Consider the following 18,478-nt stretch of genomic DNA (forward strand, 5'->3'; position numbering starts at 1 on the left):
TCTGAGAGGAGGTGGCTGCCTCTGCAGCCCCACACCTTCCCTCCCGCCCCTGGGCACTAACCCCAGCCCCCAGCCCCTCCCCCTTCCCTCTCCCCCCAGAAGGAAGGCTTAGCCCAGGCCCGCAGGACAAACCACAATTTGCTTCTGACATAACACACTGACGGATTTCTGGCCGCTGTGCCCCCCTTTGTGTCCCCAGAGCTGTTGTGGGCATATAAGGGCTGCCCCCAGGCCCAAGAGGGTAGAGGAGCTGGCAAGAGGCTGGGAACCTCCACCCACCCCTCGTGGAGCTGCAGGTGTGGGTAAGGCAGCCTGTGGCAGCCCCGGCCTCATCCAGATCCCCAACCATTGACCCGGCGACCATCCTGCTGTCCCAACTGAATAACGGGCACGGAAAGAAGCCACCCTAGGAGGGCACTGGGGCTCCCTGGAGGGTGATGGGAGAACAATCCCATTTTACCGACAGGAAAACTGGGGCTCAGCCAGGGGCAAAGGCAGGGATGGGTGGGCTGAGGACAGAACCGTCCTACGGACAGGGCTCGAGGGGGGCCCATTTTTCTTTAAGCCCTAGAAACCAACTGGTTTCCCACTGTGGGACTATTTCCTTCTGTAAGGGACCCCGAGGTTACAGGGAGCCGCTCTGGGACAAGTCTTGAAGAAAGAAGACAGACTCTGCCGAGATTTCTACCAGTGCATATGGCATCCATATGTACCTTCGTGCAAGTGAGGAAGGGTGCCCTCCTGGGCAGACACATCCTGTGCCAGGGCAAATGTTGGCTAGTGAAGCGCAGCTGGATTTCCATCCGCTCTTGCCCCCTCAGCAAGCACCCATCCAGCACACAATCATGCATGGAGGCCCTAGACACGGTCCCTGACCTCGTGGAGCTTACAGAGATGGCAAACAAGGACACAAACACATAATGCATAATTGTAAATTGTGATAGCACCTTAAAATAAATATTCTGAGTGATGTCTAGTGACAAACAGGCTTCTTTAGACAAAGTAAAGGAGGGAGGCCTTTCCAAGCTCGCAATATTTTTTTCAGAACCTGGGATGAGGAGTCAGTCATGCAAAGAACCAGGGGAAGAGCCTTCCTAACAGAAAGACCAGCGTGTGCAAAGGCCCTGAGGTGGAAAGGGGCTTGGCATGTTTAAGACGAAGGAGGTCGAAGAGGCAGACAGGGACCTAGTGGGTCATGGCAAGAAGCCTGGGTTCTATCCCAAAGGCAGTGGGGAGCAGGGTTTAAGCAGAGGTTATGGGCTATGGGACGGCATTGGCAGTTGCTCCATAAAGATAAGTCCCATCCTATGAAACTAGTAAGTTAGCCATGCTCTCACCTTCCATCTCATTCCTTCCAACATAGAGACCGGGGAAGACAGAAATGGGACATGTTAAGTAGTGGGTCCCCAATCAGCCACACCTTCTGAAACAGCCTCACAAGCCAATGGGAAAGCAGGGCCAGGAAATGAAGCTCCCATGCTGCCGTCCTGGGAAGGAAGGTCCCTCTGTCACTCTCCCTCAGAGACCTGGCATTCACCGGGGACGCAGAGGAATAAGACTTCTAAGTCAGGCACATTAGCCGCTGCTTTCCTGGGAGTGAGGCTGGACAGAGCCGGGCCAGGTGGGCGGGAGGGGCCCATGCTGGTGATGGGGCCCAGGGGTCAGGCGAAGACTGGGGCACGAGGGGGGCCTCAGAGTTCCTGCTTTTGCCCCCGATAGGTGTGCCACCGAGGATGTTGGGCATGTGGTCCTTGCTTCTCCTCTGGGGGCTGGGGACTCCGTGCCAGGGGCTGCTTGAGAAGGTGGGCACGCTTGCTCGGATTGACAAGGATGAACTTGGCAAAGGTGAGCCTGAGGTGGGCAGGCTGTGAGGGGTCCAGCTGCCATGTAGACGTCCGCACTGATATGCCTAGGGTGGCTGTTCTAAGGAAGCGCTGGAAACAGGCTGTGATTCTCATCTACTCAGAGAGCTCGGGGGCTACAGGTTTGCTTGCGGGCTCCCATGGGTGATCAGTTTGCCTTCTCCTGAGAGGTGGACTGCGTGAGGCGGGCTTCGGCCCTGTGGGGGCTGCATCTGCCTCGGGGATGGGGCCGGGTGGGATGGAGGAGGTGGAGAGGAGGGGGCTGGCTGGACCAGTGTCTTTGCCCCCTGTGTCCAGGGTGGGGGAACTCAAGTAGGCATTGGGTGCTCTGCGGCCCAACGGCCCGGGGTCACGGTCTCGGGGGTACAGTAGGGCAGTTGTGAATAGGAAATGCTTCAAGGAATCAGCCTGGCCTCCTCCATCTGGGTCAAGCCCTGGTGGCTGTGGGCTCCCTCCTTTGCTTCTGCCCTTTCTTTTGGTGCTACAGGGTGGCCCAGAGTCAAGGAGCTCTAGTCATACTTTTGGCCCCAAACCCGATTTGCTGTGCGACTTCGGGCAAGTCTCTGCCCTTCTCTGGGCCCTATTTCCCCCTTCTGTAAAATGAACCTTCCACCTTCAACCCTCCCTGTAGCCATCCAGAACTCGCTGGTTGGGGGGCCTATTCTGCAGAACGTCCTGGGGACAGTCACATCTGTGAACCAGGGCCTCCTGGGCTCTGGGGGACTGCTCGGAGGAGGCGGCCTGCTGAGCTATGGAGGAGTTTTTGGCGTTGTGGAAGAGCTTTCTGGGTGAGTCCTCACAGTTTGGTGTCTCAATTGTCCACCTACTATGAGCCCTACAGGAAGGCTAGTCCCTTCTTTGCTTCAGGGAAGAGAGAAGAGATTGACTGTCTCCAATTTGTTGGCAGGTAGTGGAGGTAATGGGGGAAGCCCTGCATAGGGAGTCCCAGGGCCTGAGTCGGAAAATAATGAGTCCACTGTGTATCAGGAAACACAGGAATAGCAGCATGTCCCTGTGGTTGAGGGTTCCAGTTCTGGGCCTGACTCTAGTTACTCACTGTGTGACCTAAGGCAAGTTGCTTAGTCTCTCTGGGCTAATCCAGGTATCTGCTTCATCTCCTTTGGGTGTCTGCTGCAAAGAGCCCTGCTCTGACCAACCCCTTTTTGTTCCCTCCCCTGCTTTCAAGTTCTCCAGAAGATGTATCACTCCCCCGCACCCCATGTGCTTTACTGGTTTGTTTCTTGCCTCCCCTGCTAGGTTATAAACCCCAGGAGGGGCAGGGCTCCTGTTTGGCTTGTTTATTGCCATATCCCCGATATCATTAATAGTGCTTGATATATAATGGATGTTTGAAAAATATTTTTGAATGAACGAATGAAATCACATAATAGCTAATATTTATAACTTAATTACCACCTAGCCAGGGTTTTCTGTGTAACTAGCACCGTGCTGAACACAGTAAATTAATTATCCCATGGAATCTAGAAGTAGGACTGTTATCAATGGCATTTAACAGGTGAGATTGAGGCCCCCGGCAGCCAAGGGTCCTGTCCAAGTTCATCCAGCCGGAGTGGTGGTGGTGGTGGGTGTGGGTGTTAGTCACAGGCCTTACCTGCCTGCCCCACGTGGGTGGGAACCATTCCATTGGTGGTGAATCGGGGCAAGGTCAAATCTGGAGAGCTGGGAGGCATCAGCTAGCCAAAGGTGGATGCAGAGTGGAAGGAAAGTCAAGGGAAAGGTGTTCCAGAGAGAGGGAACAGCCTGGGCAAAGGCCCAGAGGACAGAGAAAGCAATGAGCTGTGGGGAGCTGTGTTTGAGAACCCAGCTGAGTTGCATATGCATGAACCTGGGGGGTGGGAGTGGGGAGACAATGATCCAGGCCAGAGACTGAACCAGGATGGAGGCCATGGGGATGGGGTGAGGAGAACACTTTAATTCACTGAGCCTCCAATGAGGACGATATTACATTTATTGAACACATGCTGTACCAGCTTCAGCAACCACATTTATCTCACTTGTCTTTGCAACGTTTGAGGCGGGTAGTAGTATTGGCCCACTTTATAGATGAAGAGACTGAGGCCCAGTGAGGTGAAGTAATTGGGCCCACAGTTGACTTTATGGGTTACAGATGGCATGTGGGACACAGTCCAGAGAGGCTCTAGGCACCACCTGGTCTGAGATGGTCCAGGCACTAAGGGACTGACACTGGGGGGGGGGGGGTCCTGGAAGTGAGTGGCCCGCCCCTTGATGCCCACCCCAGGCTGAAGATCGAGGAACTCACACTGCCAAAGGTGTCGCTGAAGCTGCTGCCTGGGTTTGGGGTGCAGCTGAGCCTGCACACCAAGGTGGGCCTGCATGGCTCTGGGTGAGTGTGTCCCTGGGAACCTCTACCCTACTGCTCCCCACCCCAGGCCACTGCTCCATTGGGGACCCTACTCTGTTGCCCCCCTCACCCCCATCTCACTGACCCCCCATTTCCTCCCACCGTACTTCCTCTCCATACCGGTCCCTTCCTGGATCCCACCCCCCTCCCCTCCCCAGAGACTTCTAGCTCTCTCTCCCTGGACTGCCCTGCCCCATTGCCCAAGGCTCACTGGACGGGGTGGGGGAAGAGGGTGCAGGAACCCTCAAAATGGGGCAGGGACGCAGTGAGTGACAGGAAGGCATGGGGACCAGCCCTCTCGCAGGGCCACCCACCCACTCCTCAGGGCTCCCGCAGCCCCGGGGGCGTGGCCGAGGCGGGCCCTGTTGGGTGGGGCCTGGCAGCCTGGCCACGGCCCCAGCATCCGGTCTCGCAGCCCCCTGGGGGGCCTCCTGCAGCTGGCTGCGGAGGTGAACGTGTCGTCGCGGGTGGCGCTGGGCGTGAGCTCGCGGGGCACGCCCATCCTCGTCCTCAAGCGCTGCAGCACGCTGCTGGGCCACATCAGCCTGCTCTCGGGGTGAGTCGGCAGGTCTCCCGGGAGCGGCCGGCTGGGCGGGGCCTGACCTCCCCCGGCTGCCGGTGGGACTCGCCTGTTCAGCCCGCTGCGCAGACCCGCAGACTGAGACCCATCACAGACAGGCTCTCCGGCCCAGCCCACAGCTACCATCACCCACTACTGGGCGCTCCCCTTCTCCGCCCCAGCCACCCCCGCCCCGAGATCGTCTCCCAGACAGAGCAGACCCTGGCCATCTCAGTTCCCCATCTCAGCACATCAGAGACCCAGCTCTGCCCCCGACTCGCTGTGTGACCCCAGAGGAACCCCCTCCTCTGTCTGGGCTCCAGTGTCCCCAGCTGTATAATGAGGACCTAAATTGGATGATCGGGAAGGCTCTGGCACTTTTACATCCGTGTCTTTCCCCAACTGTCCAGGACACAGTGGCCTTCCCTACACTTATGTTGAACCATCACTCCTGTGGGACAACTGAGGCCCAAAGGGGGCAAGAGACTTGCCGAAGGTCACACACAGATAGCAGCAAGGATGGAGATGGGCTGGCCTCTGGACTCAGATCCGGGGCTTTTCCCCAGGGCTGGGCGCCCTCCCCTCCTCTGCCTCACACTTTGCATCTCCCCATTGGTTTCTACCCTCCAGGCCAAATCCCACGCCCCCAGCCCATCTTTGTTGGGTGGCTCTGAGCGTGAGGGATAATCAGACAGCTCTGTGGTCGCTCCCAGGAATAGGGTGAACCAGGGTTGCTCCTGGCTCCAGAAAGGCTTCCCAGGGTTTCCAGGTGGGGTCTTTGGGCTCCTTAAATCCCGGTGGCTCCACCCTGGTCCTCTGGGCTGGAGAGGGCTCTGGGGGGACTAGAGCCCCGATGGTGTTGGCGTTCTGTGGCTGCGGCTCTGTGGTTGCCACCCCTCCTCCCCAGACTCCCCTAGTCTGCAGACACACCTGAACCCACCGACATGCACTTCTCATCCTCAGGCCTCCCCCTCTTATTCATTCAACAAATAGCCCTTCATTCACCCAACAGATGTTTACTGAACCCCCACTCTAAGCCAGGCACTCTTGTGGACCCAAATGTCACTTGTCTATAAATGTTGGAGAAGATGAAGGGAACAGACATTTATCGAGCATGTATACCAGACATGAATACAGTCCCATGTAATCTCGGCAGCAACAGTTCTTTTTTTTTTAAATTTTTATTTAAATTCAATTAATTAACATATAGTGTATTATTAGTTTCAGAGGTAGAGTTCAGAGGTTCATCAGTCGCATCTAACACCCAGTGTTCATTCCATCACGTGCCCTTCTTAATGCCCATCACCCAGTTACCCGATCCCCCCCGCCCCAGCAACCCTCAGTTTGTTTCCTAGAGTTAAGAGTCTCTTATGGTTTGTCTCCCTCTCTGATTTCGTCTTATTTTATTTTTCCCTCCCTTCCCCTATGATCCTCTGTTTTATTTCTTAAATTCCACATATGAGTGAAATCATATGATAATTGTCTTTCTCTGACTGACCTAGTTTGCTTAGCCTAATACCCTCTAGTTCCGTCCACATCGAGCAACAATTCTTTAAGGTGGGCATTTTACAGATGGGGAAACGGAAGTCATCCCCTGGTTTCCATGGCAAGGCAGAGCCAAGATTTAAACCCCACCCCCTCCGCCTGGAGACGGGAGACGGCCAGAGCCCCCATTGTCCACTCGGCCGGCCGTGTCTCCCCAGTTGGAGCTGTCCCTGTGTGGTGGCCACGCCCTCACACTTCTCTCCCTGCGCAGGCTGCTACCCGCACCGCTTTTCGGGGTCGTGGAGCAGACACTCTTCAAGGTGCTGCCGGGACTGGTGAGTGTGTGGGCCCCAGGCCAGGAACGCCCCTCCCCTTGACTGCGCCTCTCCTTCCCCAGTTTTGAGTAAATCTGGGCGCCAGGCAGGATCAGGCTGTTCTCCCCTTGCACGCCCACTGGATAATCCCATCCTGGCCTGCCCCCGAGCCTCCCGGATGTCGCCAAGCCAGTCTGTAGGTGGCCTGGCACCCTCCATCCCCAGGCTTCCGGATCCTGAGTTGATAGCTCCAGATGAGCTGAGTCCCTGGCTCCCAAATCCAAGCCCCTTTCTTGCCCCCTGCTCTGTCTTTGCCTCCTGTATGATTATTGACTTTATACTTTTCTTTAAACCAGCTTTGAATTAAAATTGAGTCACCCAGTTTTAAAGTGAATTAAAACTGAGCCCTGGGCTTTGGCAAACATGTCCAGAAAAGCACATATATATAAATTAATACATCATAGGTCAAACGCGAAAACCTGAGAAAAGCTGGTCTGCCCAAAGCCGCCTTTCATTCAGGCCAGTGAGGGGACGGTCTTGCTGGGGTCACACGGCGAGCAAAGGGTGGCCGGGCCTCCTGACCCCCAGTCCTGGCAGGACCTCTCTTGTGAGTCATTGTGAAGAATACCTGTGGGAGCCCATGGTTGGCAAAACTGCCCTGGGCTTGAAGAAGCCAATTGAAAATGAAGCTCAGGGGGAAAAGGGAAGCTCCCAGCAGCAAGGACCCCAACCCAGGCCCATCTCAGGCAGATTTCAACAACGTGGAGGGGGTACATTTAAATCACACCCCCTCACTGGGCTCTTCAGGACAACTGAGTGCAAGACAGGACTTGTGTAACTCTAAGAGGTTTTAAAAATAAGGGTCGGTTACTAGCATTTCGAGATTGGAGGTTTCTCCTAACGATCCTATTTCTGGCCTCTCTGGTGCAGTCAGCCACCCTAGCCACAGGCCCTCCTTCCTGCAGGTTACACACGCTGGTGCTGAGGAGGAGGCCCCTCCTGCCCAGCAGAACCCTTTCTGGTCTCCTCTCATTTCTGTGACATGCCTGACCCCAGAAACCCTGGAGTTGGGGGTCCCTGAGTATAAATGAAAAGGTAGCCATCTCTTGTCTGAGAACAGCTGTGACCTTGGGCAGGTCACCTTTCTTCCATCCCAGCTGCCTGCGCAGGGAGAGAAGTGTGAGGGCGTGGCCGAAGGAAGGGGCTGAAAGTAGGAAGGGGCTGGACTGGGTCGCCTCTGGGCTTCCTGCTCCAGCGGACTCAGATTCTGTGACTCCCAGACCCGGGGTTCTGGAAGCCAAACCACTTGGTGTCTGTCCTCACCCAGGGGTTTTCTGAGCACACACAACACTGTAGTGTGTGCAGCGGACGGGGCCCAGGCCTGACTCTCTGGGTGGAGGAGGGGGGTTGCCCTTCTTCGGTGTCTGAATTCTAGGTTGCCCAGTGCCCACCTGGACAGCAGGAGGGGCCCGAGACCTGGGAGGGGGCAGCTGCCTTTGTCTCCTCAAGGGAGGGCTGTGCCCCCACCCCCCAGCCGGCCTCTGAAATGTGCCTCCCCTGTTCTCTCGGCCTCCTTCGAGGCTTTCTGAGGGGACCCATGTAACTGGCCCTCTGTGCCCTCTGCTCTGCCCTCCGACACCAAAGTCCAGCCCCCCCCCACCCCTGCCTCCTGCCTGTGTGTCCCCCAGTCCGTCTGCACATTCTGACTTGCCTTGGACCCCAGGACCACTGAGCAAATGATTGGGAGAAAAGTCAACTGTCCCCTGCTCTGGGCTGGGGCCACTTCTATTTTCCTGTAACACCTGTCTCCTCCGGACGCAGCTGTGCCCCATGGTGGACAGTGTGCTGGGCGTGGTGAATGAGCTCCTGGGGACTGTGCAGAGTAAGCTGGGGCCCAACCCCCTCCTCCTTGCCCCTTCTCCCTCCCCCTTCCCATTACCCCAAGGCGGGGGCAGGGTGCTACAGGAAGAGGAAGGGGCAGAATTCTGGGGCCTTCACTTCCTCCTCAGACTGATGAGGCCGCCACATGGAGGAGGTCTAATGGTGGGGTTCTGGGCTGAGGCCGGTTCTGCGGGGCCTGGAGGCTTAGAGCCAGCCAGGTCTCCCCCTGCCAGGGGCTGAGGGTCACTTGTCCAGCACTGGTGGTGTGTCTGGCGCTGTCAGAAGCACGAGACAGATATTATTATTATCTGGACAGACAAGATGACTGAGGCCCAGAGCTTAAGTCAGCAACCCAAAGCCCCACAGCCACAGTGGCCTCCAGTCTCTCTGAGCCTTATGGAGACATGGATGCCTTCGAAAAATATAAAAAGACATAACCAGGCTAAGGGTAGAAAACTTAGGGGCGCATATGTCCCTATATATGATGTTATGTTGAGAGAGGCGGGGCCATCTCGTGGTTAGTGAAAGAAACTAGCTCTGGACAACAGAAATCCTGGCTTTGCCATTCCATTCTGTGGCTTGTGTGACCTTGGGCTGGTGACGTCCTCCGTCTGAGCCTCAGCTTCCTTATCTATAAACTGCAGATGACCCTAGTGCCCAAGTGAATACTTAGTGGAACGCTAGGCACTCAATAAATAGGAGGCGGGCTTGTTATTATTGAAGGCTGGGTTCATGGGGTCTTTCTCCCTCCTCCCCTCCCCATGTAGGCCTGGTGCCCCTTGGGGCTCTTGGGTCCGTGGAATTTACTCTGGCCACACTGCCTCTTATCTCTAACCAGTACATAGAGTTGGACATCAACGTGAGTGCCCACCAAGGCCCTGCCCACAGCCGGGGGCGGGGTGGGGTGCTGGCAGAGGCTGGGTAGGGGATGCTGGTGGTCCTCCAAATGATGTCTCCTCCCCTACAGCCCATCGTGAAAAGCGTAGCTGGTGACGTCATCGACTTCCCCAAGCCCCCCAAACCCATCAAGGTGCCCCCCAAGGAGGACCACACATCCCAAGTGGTTGTGCCTCTGCCCCTCTTCAGCACCGTGTTTGGGCTCCTGCAGACCAACAGTGCCCTTGACATAGACATCACCCGGGAGCTGGTAAGTGTGGCCCCTTGCCCCGCTGTGGCCTGACAGTGCTAGCCATGAGCTCGTCACATCATCACTGGTCAGCCTTGACTAGCCGTCTTCTCTATAACTAGAGAGGGTTGGACAAGTTTACAGCATGCATATGCCCACTCTTGTCCTTGTGACAGATACCGCTAATCGATAATGGCCCTCTACTTGGCTAAATCTGAATGGGACCTCTGAATCCTTCTCTACATGGCACTCCAGGAAGTTACTTTCAATCGGTCAAAACCGGCATATGAAATGTAGCTAGTTTTCCGTCCCCATACCATATGAGTCCTTCTGTAGTCAAAGCCCAATTTTATGCTAAGCTGTGAATGGTTAACATTTCCATTGCTTTCTCAAGAGCAGATTTGAGTTGGAGAGAAGAAAACTAGGGTTGGACTATACCTAAAGTCACTTGGACATTTGTTCTAAAGCTTCTGAGACCTCTCTGCTTCCATTCTGGCCCTTCTCGTACCCTCACAGATGTCTGGAAGCCCCGCAGGAGCCTCACTCAGAGACATTTTTCTTAGTCTCATCCTTTCCACAGGCAGTGAGTCTGAGCCCCTTGGGGCCTCTGCCTGCAACTCAGGCCCAAGGCGGCAAGGATTGATCACTCATTTCCTGATGGTGGGGTCCAGAGAGCACTGTGAAGGCCTATGGGAGGTGGGAATAGGGCCCTGAGCTGGGAGGCAGGTGTCTTTTAGCTGGAGGGAGGAGACAGGGGAGGCTAGGCAGAGACTATGAGTGTGAGAATGTGTGTGTCAGAGCAGTGTGTGTGTGTGTGTGTGTGTGGCAGGAGAAAGGGACCTCAGTGGCCATGGGGTGATAGCTGTGTGTTGGGTGAGTGTCTGGAAATCCTCTGACCAGGAGAGAATGCGTTTGTATGTCTATCCTGTGTGAACAGGTATGTTCTGCAAAGTGGACATGTGCAAACATCAGGGCGGGGCGGCTGGGCCATTATAGATGAAAGCAGACCTGATGGGACTGTAGTGAGCTAGGGGGCCTGTGCCCCGTGTCTCTGGCAGCTGCTACTCAGCTTCCCCAAGGGGATGGGGTGCAGGCCCAGTGTGATCAGGTTTTCCAAAGTTTTAGCCAGAGCCTGGCAAATTTATATGAACTTTCTTGATCTGTAAATACTGGAAACAAATTCATAGGTTTTGAGAAAAGACCGTTTGGATAAAGGGCAGAAATGTCTGGGATCGGATCCCTGGGCCTTCAGATCGTAAGCTCTGGCAGAGTAGTTTAAGAGTCCAGGCGTCAGCCTTCCCAGGTCAGATCCTGCAGCACAACTCGCCAGCTTATGACCTCGGGCGGGAGCATCAGGCTTCCCATCTGTAAAGTAATGCTGAAATGAGCAAAGGACACAAAGCCTTTAGCGTGGGCCTGGCAAGTGGTAAACACTCATCAGTGGCCAAGAGGAGGAACCCGAGTGTCTGTAGGGATGTGTGTGTGTAACTGGCAGGGGTGGGTGGGATGTGGGCAGAACTACTTTGTGTATGCTGAAGAATTCCTGTCCTGTGTCTGTTCACCCCACACCCCATTTGGGCTTGGGTCCAGGTCCCCAGCAATGTGCCGTTGACAACTACAGACCTGGCGGCTTTGGTCCCTGAGGTGAGTGACCCTTTCATGGGCTTTGATCATTGTCGCTCTTTCCTGATGGGCCTGGGTGAACTCCAGAATCATTCTCAATACCGCTCTCCAGACAGCTGCAATCGAATGTCGAGTCCAAATTCACGCTAAAGTTTAAATGACTACCACTTAAACTTTCCTGACCGCAGATTTTGCTCGGAGAGGAAAGGATCAGAGTTTAACTGCCCAGAAGTCAACTGGGTATTTGTCCTGTGGCTGTTGCGCCTCCGTCAGGCAGAGGACAGGAGATTTCTTCCCCTCTGTCCACCTGCCCAACTTCACGTTGGCCTCGGTCTTCTCCGCCCCCAGGGAGAAGATTCTGGGTGCTGGCCCTGAGGAGAGAAGGGAAAGGAGAGGATTCAGGGAGGGTTGACTAGTGGGCATCCATCAGGATGTGACTTCAGGGCCTGGCCTCAGTTTTCCTGACTGTTCAGCTGGGGCTGGACCAGCCACTTTCCAGCTGTGGGAATCTGAATTCATACTGGAGTTGAAATGACTACTACAAGGTCCTTACGTAATAGCAGATGCTGACAGAGGTTGGAATGAGGCCCAGAAGGTCTGGGTTTCTACCGGGGAAGATGGAGGGGGCAGTGGAGTTTGGGGGTGCAGAGGACAAACTGAATCCCTGGAAGGTGGTGATTCACATCAACCTTAGCGGGCGTGGCTGGGGCCTCTGCTTCTGGGAGTCCTTGGCTGAAGGGCATAGGGGTCTCAGGCAAAGGAGGAGATGGGGCTGGACATGCAGAGGACCTCCCGAGAGCAGGAGCTGTAAGATGGAGAGGGACTTGGGGGAGGCAGAGGTGGCAGGAGTGGGGAACCCATGCCCACAGAGAGCCGGGCCTTGTCCCTCCAGCGTGGGGAGGCTGGGCCTGTCTCTGGAGGCAGAAGTCTTTGTACTTGCTGTGTCAGAGCCCCATGGCCCCGGCTCTGAGTCTGGTTCCATGGCTTCAGAATCTGTGGATACATAAGGATGGAATCTGGTGAGTCCCTGTCTTTATGACCCTGCGACTCTGGGAGTCAGGGCTGATGGGTCCCTGGGTTCCAGCATTCAAGTGGTCCTAAGCCTCGGTGACTCCGTGGCTTCCAGCATTTCCATGCTTCTATGATTGTGAATCTTGGAATTTCCTGATTGTGAGTCAGTCAACGCTACGCACTGAGCACCTACTATGTCCCAGGCCCTGTGCTAGGTGCTGGGTGTGCAGAAGGAGCCAAAGATGAAAAGCAGACCAAAGCCTCTGTTTCAGGAGCTGCCATCCTGGTAGGGGTGACAGACGTTGGACACATGAATAAGTAGACTATACACCCCGTCAGAAGGTGGAAGAGGATGGGGCGGTGAAGGCAGATGAGGAAGGCGGGGGTAGTGCTTTTAGGCAGGGTGCCCTGCCAAGGCCTCACTGAGGAGGTGACATTTGAACAGTAGGCTGAAGGAGCGGAGGGAGGGAAACACGCGAGTATCTGGGGAAGAAACAGCAAGTGCCAAGGCCCTGAGGTTGGGGGTGTGCCAGGCAGTTTGGAGGAAGAGAGAAGTGGCCAGTGAATCAGGAGAGAATGTGGGGCCAGCGGCTGGAGGGAAGATGGAGAGGAGAGCCGAGGATGGGTCGTATAGGGCCTGTGGTTCTTGCGGGGGATTTTGACTGTGAGACAAGAGCCTGATTCAGTTCCGTGGGTTGATGTCTCCCCGCTTGAATGTCAGCCTCGGCGGGGCATGAGCAGGACTGTCTGGTTCGGGCTGTAACCTTAGCACCCAGCATGGTGCCCGGTGCCCATTAGGTGCTCAGTGGGTGTTTGTTGACTGACTGATTCTATTATTGGGGCACTGAAGCTGCCCTCCCGCCCCCCGCCCTGCCCCTTGCCTCTCTCCAGGCCCTGGGAAAGTTGCCCCCAGGCCAGCAGCTCCTGCTCTCCGTGCGGGTGAAAGAAGCACCGTCAGTCACACTCCAGAACGGCAAGGCCACCATCTCTATCCCAGCTAACATCCATGTGCTGTCCTACCCCCCTAAAGGGACCCCTGAAGCCCTCTTCGAGCTGAAAGCGGTGAGTGGCCGAGGGCTGGGAGCCTGGCACCGGGGCTCTGAGCGGGCCTGCCTTCTCCCAGACCCTGATTTTGGGGGTGTCTCCCTCCCCCATTGTTGTCATCTGAGCTGAGGCCCGGGAGGCCCGGGTGCCCGCTCCATCATGCATCTGTCCTTGGCCCGGGTCCTGTCTGCTCTGCCTTCCTCAGATCTCAGGAATGACTCCCCATCTCCTCAGGCTCGCTGTGCTCAGATATCTCTCCGGTGACCCTCCAGCTTCCCCCTGGCCCTCCACCTCTGCTGGTTTTCCCAAAAGCACAGCTCCCTCCCTGCTCACTCTCTGCCTGGCCCCCCAGGACAAGCACCTTTGCCTGGCACTCAGTGCCGTCCCGCCCCATCCTCTGCCCTTCCCATCCTTCTCCCTCGGCCTCAGTGACTCAGGGCTAGCAGGTCCCACCTGGGTGCTTGTTGGCGGGGTCCTCCCCCACCGCAGTGCCGTCTCCCCTCCCCCCTTGGCTAACTTCCTCTTTCAAGATTCAGCTCAGGTGTCACCCCACTGGGGACGCTTTTCCTTGCCCCCCTTTAGGCTGGATTGTGGGTCTCTCCAGGCTCCTGGAGCCCCAGAGCTTCCTCTCATGCAACATCAGGTGCCCTCAATGCTCCACTTCCTGAACACCAGAGCCTTCAAGTTACCTCCGCATAGCCCAGCGTGAACCCTAGCCCACAGTAGGGATTAGCGGAGGGAACGGATAGTGGAAATTCACCTGTTGGCCAAAGTGGCCCTGTCCTCAAGCTCCTCCTGCCACATTCATGGCTAACCTCTTGCCTGCTCTTTCCATTGCAGGTTTTGACTTTAAATGCCCAGCTGGCTCCCTCGGTTACCAAGCTGCACCTCTCGCTGTCCCTGGAACGGTAACGTGGGGTCCTGGGCCTTGTCTTTAGGAACAAGAACTAGGTAGGGGCCGACTGGAACCACCACCCATTCGCTGAGCATCAGTCAAGTTGCCTGTGTTCTACCAGCCTCTTCCTTGCCTCCAGGACCTGCCAGGGAGGGGTCGGTATTAGCCCATTTTACAGATGGGACAGCCGGGGCTCAGGGCGGCAGGATCCAGAGCAGGCTTCTACCACTGCACCTGCTCCAAACCTGGCCCTGGGAGATAAACGTGCTGCGGGGACATGGAGTCCAAACCCCGTGAGTTACCAGCCCCAGAGACTAGCCACGGAGATAACTGTAAAATTCTGTTATTCATGTGGACTAGTTACTTGTCTAATCTCTCCACCCCCGAGGTAACTAGGTCCCATGATAACCATAAAAACCAAGATGGTGAGGTTGGTGACAGTCCTTCCTGACACATGCATGGCAATTCACAGCCGGCAAAACCCAGGCTCACGCAGCGGGCTGTCCCTGGAAGCCGGGCTGCGGTCTGGGCCTCCACTCTGCAGGCCCAGTGCTGTCACCATGGCCTGAGGCCTGGGGACCTGCCTGTCCCTCCCCTAGGTGTGGGGGGCTTTCCCGGGGGTCTCTGGGATCTGCCCGTCCAGAGCCGTAGGCCCCCAGTGCTCACCTGACCCCGTATTCGTGTCCTCCGCAGGCCCTCAGGCTGCTGCTTCCCCCCTGCAAGGCTCCATTGTCGCCCCATTCCTAGCCTTGCCCCCCTGCCTGGGTTTGCTTCCCCTCCCTGGTGGCAGTCCCTGCCTCAGCCCCTCAGGAAATAGAGGTGTGTGTCCAGGCTCTGGCCCTGGACCTGTATTTGGGCCAGCTGGGATCCGTCTTTAGTGCTGTCTTTAGTGCTCGCCTGCTGGATGCCGGGAACCCTGAGTCCAGTGCTTAGTCTCTGGGAGGGCCACTCCTTAGGGAGGCTCGGCCACCTGCTCAGGGCCAAACAATTGGGAGGGGGACTAAGACTCCAGGGCCGTAGAGTCAGAGGGGGCAGTCATGATATATCAGAAGAAGGTTAGATCCGTTCAGGTCCATTTTACAGGTGGGAAAACTGAGTCCCTGAGTCGAGGTGACTAGAGGCAGCGTTGGGGCTGTAACCCTGTTTCCTGATCCTGGGAGTGGGGTGGGCAGAGCAGTGCTCAGTAGGTGCTGTGGTGGGTGCTGTGGCCGCTCAGTATCTCTCTTCTCTCCCCCAGGCTCAGTGTCAAGCTGGCCTCCTCCTTTGCCCACGCCTTTGATGTAAGTTCCTGGGAGGGTGAGCAGCCTGCCAGTGGTGAGGGTCTTCAAGTGGGGGGTGGAAAGGGGCAGGATGAGTCATAGGTCATATGCCTGAGCTGACCCGTCTGGGCTCTGCCCCAACAAGCCAGAGTGGGCAAACATCAGAGCAAGTGTGCATGTGTGTATATGTATGTGTAAAATAGTCATCATCTGAGGAAAGTGAATCTCATGATCTTCCAAAGTCTTGGAACCTTACAAAGTTGTAAACATTCAGAATCTCACAAGGACTCAAAATTCTAGAACTTCACACAGTAATAATGTTCCTGAACTCAGAAAGTTCTAACATTTCAGAGCCTCACAGAGCCCCTGGTGTCCTGCTTCTCAGAGTTCGGAGGTTCTGGAGTCCCACAATGGTCTCAGGTTCTAGAACATTCTAAGGGTCCCTAAATGGATAGGAAACTAAGAGCGGACCTCTCAAAGTTCTACTGGAGCTGGGCATGTTTTCTGCTCTTTCTCAGGCACTGTCCCTTCCAGGCCGCATAGACCCTTCCTCTAGGAAAGCAGTTCTTCCAAGCTCACAGGGCCTGCGTGAAGCTGTTCTAAATCACAGAGTCCCCTTTGGGGTCATTGATGGACAGCCACCCCAGTGGGGCCTGTGCCCACCAGGAATGTGTCCTCAGGCTTGGGGGAGGCTCAGCAGCTGGACCTCTGGATTCCCTGCTGGGGAAGGGATGAGCTGCTCCTGGTGAAGCCACACCTCCCAGCTTTCCCTGTGCTCTGTTGCAGGCATCCCGTTTAGAAGAATGGCTCAGTGATGTGGTCCGGGTGGCCTATGTGCCGAAGCTCAATGGTATGGGCGGACTTTGCTCTCTTCTTGGAAACATGGAATGTCTGAAATCAGATTGCCCATTGTTCTGATAGAGATACTGAGGTTGGAGGGGTTGATCCCCATTTCTAAGATGTAGAAACTGAGGCACCGATGTTTCCATTCAAACTACATTAATTAGCACCTCCATCACGCCAAACCCTGGGCCCTGAAAGCTGTCTGACCAGTGTCCTGTCCTCAAGCTCACAATCCAGAGGGAAATAGTCATATAAACAAATAATTAAAATTTAGATGACTCAGAGTATGCAAGGGACTGATAGAACCTCGCACTGATAGAACCTGAGGGGAGCCACTGATGACAATACAGAAAAGGAGCATTTTTTGTTTGGGTTTAGTAGGATGAGTAGGAGTCTGCCAATCAGGAAAACTGAGTCCCCAAGAACAGAAATGGCTGGCTCAAGGAAACTTGTCCCAGCCCCCAACCTACCTTGGCTCTCAACCATTTCCTCCTCCCAGTGGACCTGGATGTTGGAATTCCCTTGCCTAAGGTTCTCAATGTCAATTTTGCCAACGCAGCCCTGAAGATCATCGAGGTAAGCTTCCCACGCAGGTGTGGCTTTGATGGGCCTTAAGCTCGAGCTGAGGGGAATGCCCTGCCTCACCATCTGGTCTGTCCCTGCACCGTTTTCTAAGTTGCTCAGGGCATTACAAGTTACTTCACCTGGGAATGTCAAACATATGACGTGCGCTACAGCTCCTTCCTCACTCGCCCACGGCAGACATTGTCGGTCGATCACAGAATCCTCTCCTGTTGAATGCACACACGCATCTGACCTATTGGATGGAATTTGAGATTCACTCACAGAGTCACAGCTCCCCTGGCCCAGGGCTAGCAAATATCCTGTGCCTGTGGCAGGCATGGCTAAAATAGTTCATGACATTTTTTCTTGCTGAACGTCAACATGGCCTCACGATCCTTTTCTTTTCTTTTCTTTTTTTTAAGATTTTATTTATTTGACAGAGGGAGACACAGCGAGAGAGGGAACACAAGCAGGGGGAGTGGGAGAGGGAGAAGCAGGCTTCCCATGGAGCAGAGAGCCCGATGCAGGGCTCCATCCCAGGACCCCGGGGTCATGACCCGAGCCGAAGGCAGACGCTTAACAACTGAGCCACCCAGGCGCTCCCTCACGATCCTTTTCAATCCAGCACCACTTTGAGTCTTGGAACGACTCTGGGAGGTGGGCAGAGCAGGGAATTATGGATCCATTTATCAGATGAGGATCAGGGATGAAGGAGGTCAAATTTCTGGCCCAAGGCCACTTAATAAATTAGCAGGAGAAATGGTGCTTGAACTTGGGTCTCTTGACTTAAGTTCGGAAGTCAGTGACCTCTCCCACACTGGATGTCATTCATTCATCGTTCACTCACTTGTTCATTCATTCAGTTAGCGAGTGCCTGCTGGGTTCCAGGTCTGGTGCTAACCCCAGGGCACAGGGCTGGGGGTGAGGGGAGGATTGGAGGACGACATGGAGACAGCAGCGGGGGTGGAGGGCGTGGCAGATGGGCTAACCGAGAACCGTCGCTCCTTGCAGAATGCCGTTGTATTGACCGTGGTATCCTGAAGCTGAGAATGGCCACCTGCCCTCCCCGTTGACTTCCAGAGTCCGTGCACCTGCTTACTCGGCCTCAATTTCCCTCCCAGCCTCTGGCCTGTGTCGGTGACAGTGTTAGTGTCCCTTAGGCACCCAGGACCACCCAGGTGCTCTAGCCCTGCAGCTCTGCCCCCAGTCTGGGGTGGGGACTGCAGGGCTGGGCACAGGACTCCTTTTCGAAGAACAGTGGAGAGTTCTGAGCTTTCAATAAACCACTCCTCTCTCTCGGGACCTCCCAGCTGGTTTGTTCCTCAGGTTTCTGGGACCCTCGCCAGCTCCTGGCTGGGGCTCCTGGAGGGTAAAGGACTTGGGGGCCTAGTCCTTGTAGCTTTGCCTCCCAAACTTACCTGGGTGGCCTGGGAACCCTCTGTGTCTTGTCCTGCCTTCCTTCACCTCTGCCTCGGGCTCCTCGTGCCCCCCTCCCCTGGCCCCTACCCCCTTCCCATATCTATTTTTCTTTCTTTCTTTTTTTTTTTTTAAAGATTTTATTTATTTATTTGAGAGAGAGAGAGACTGAGAGAGAGAGCACATGAGAGGCGGGAGGGTTGGGAGGGTCAG

General features: G+C 55.5%; 1 protein-coding gene across 1 annotated transcript; it reads left to right on the plus strand.

Moving 5' to 3' along the window:
* Positions 1-1,727: 1,727 nt before the first annotated feature.
* On the plus strand, positions 1,728-18,141 carry BPIFB3 (BPI fold containing family B member 3). Its single transcript, XM_006746621.3, has 15 exons — positions 1,728-1,845; positions 2,494-2,650; positions 4,123-4,227; positions 4,661-4,801; positions 6,561-6,624; positions 8,425-8,485; positions 9,252-9,343; positions 9,452-9,631; positions 11,201-11,254; positions 13,136-13,306; positions 14,129-14,196; positions 15,421-15,463; positions 16,229-16,292; positions 16,785-16,861; positions 17,861-18,141. Exons 1-15 carry the CDS (start codon positions 1,734-1,736, stop codon positions 17,888-17,890), a joined length of 1,419 nt encoding a protein of 472 aa, XP_006746684.3. The 5' UTR covers positions 1,728-1,733; the 3' UTR covers positions 17,891-18,141.
* Positions 18,142-18,478: the final 337 nt, after the last annotated feature.

The sequence above is a fragment of the Leptonychotes weddellii genome, chromosome 10, assembly GCF_054177405.1.
Source record: "Leptonychotes weddellii isolate Sample4059 chromosome 10, ASM5417740v2, whole genome shotgun sequence".
Lineage (NCBI taxonomy): Eukaryota > Metazoa > Chordata > Mammalia > Carnivora > Phocidae > Leptonychotes > Leptonychotes weddellii.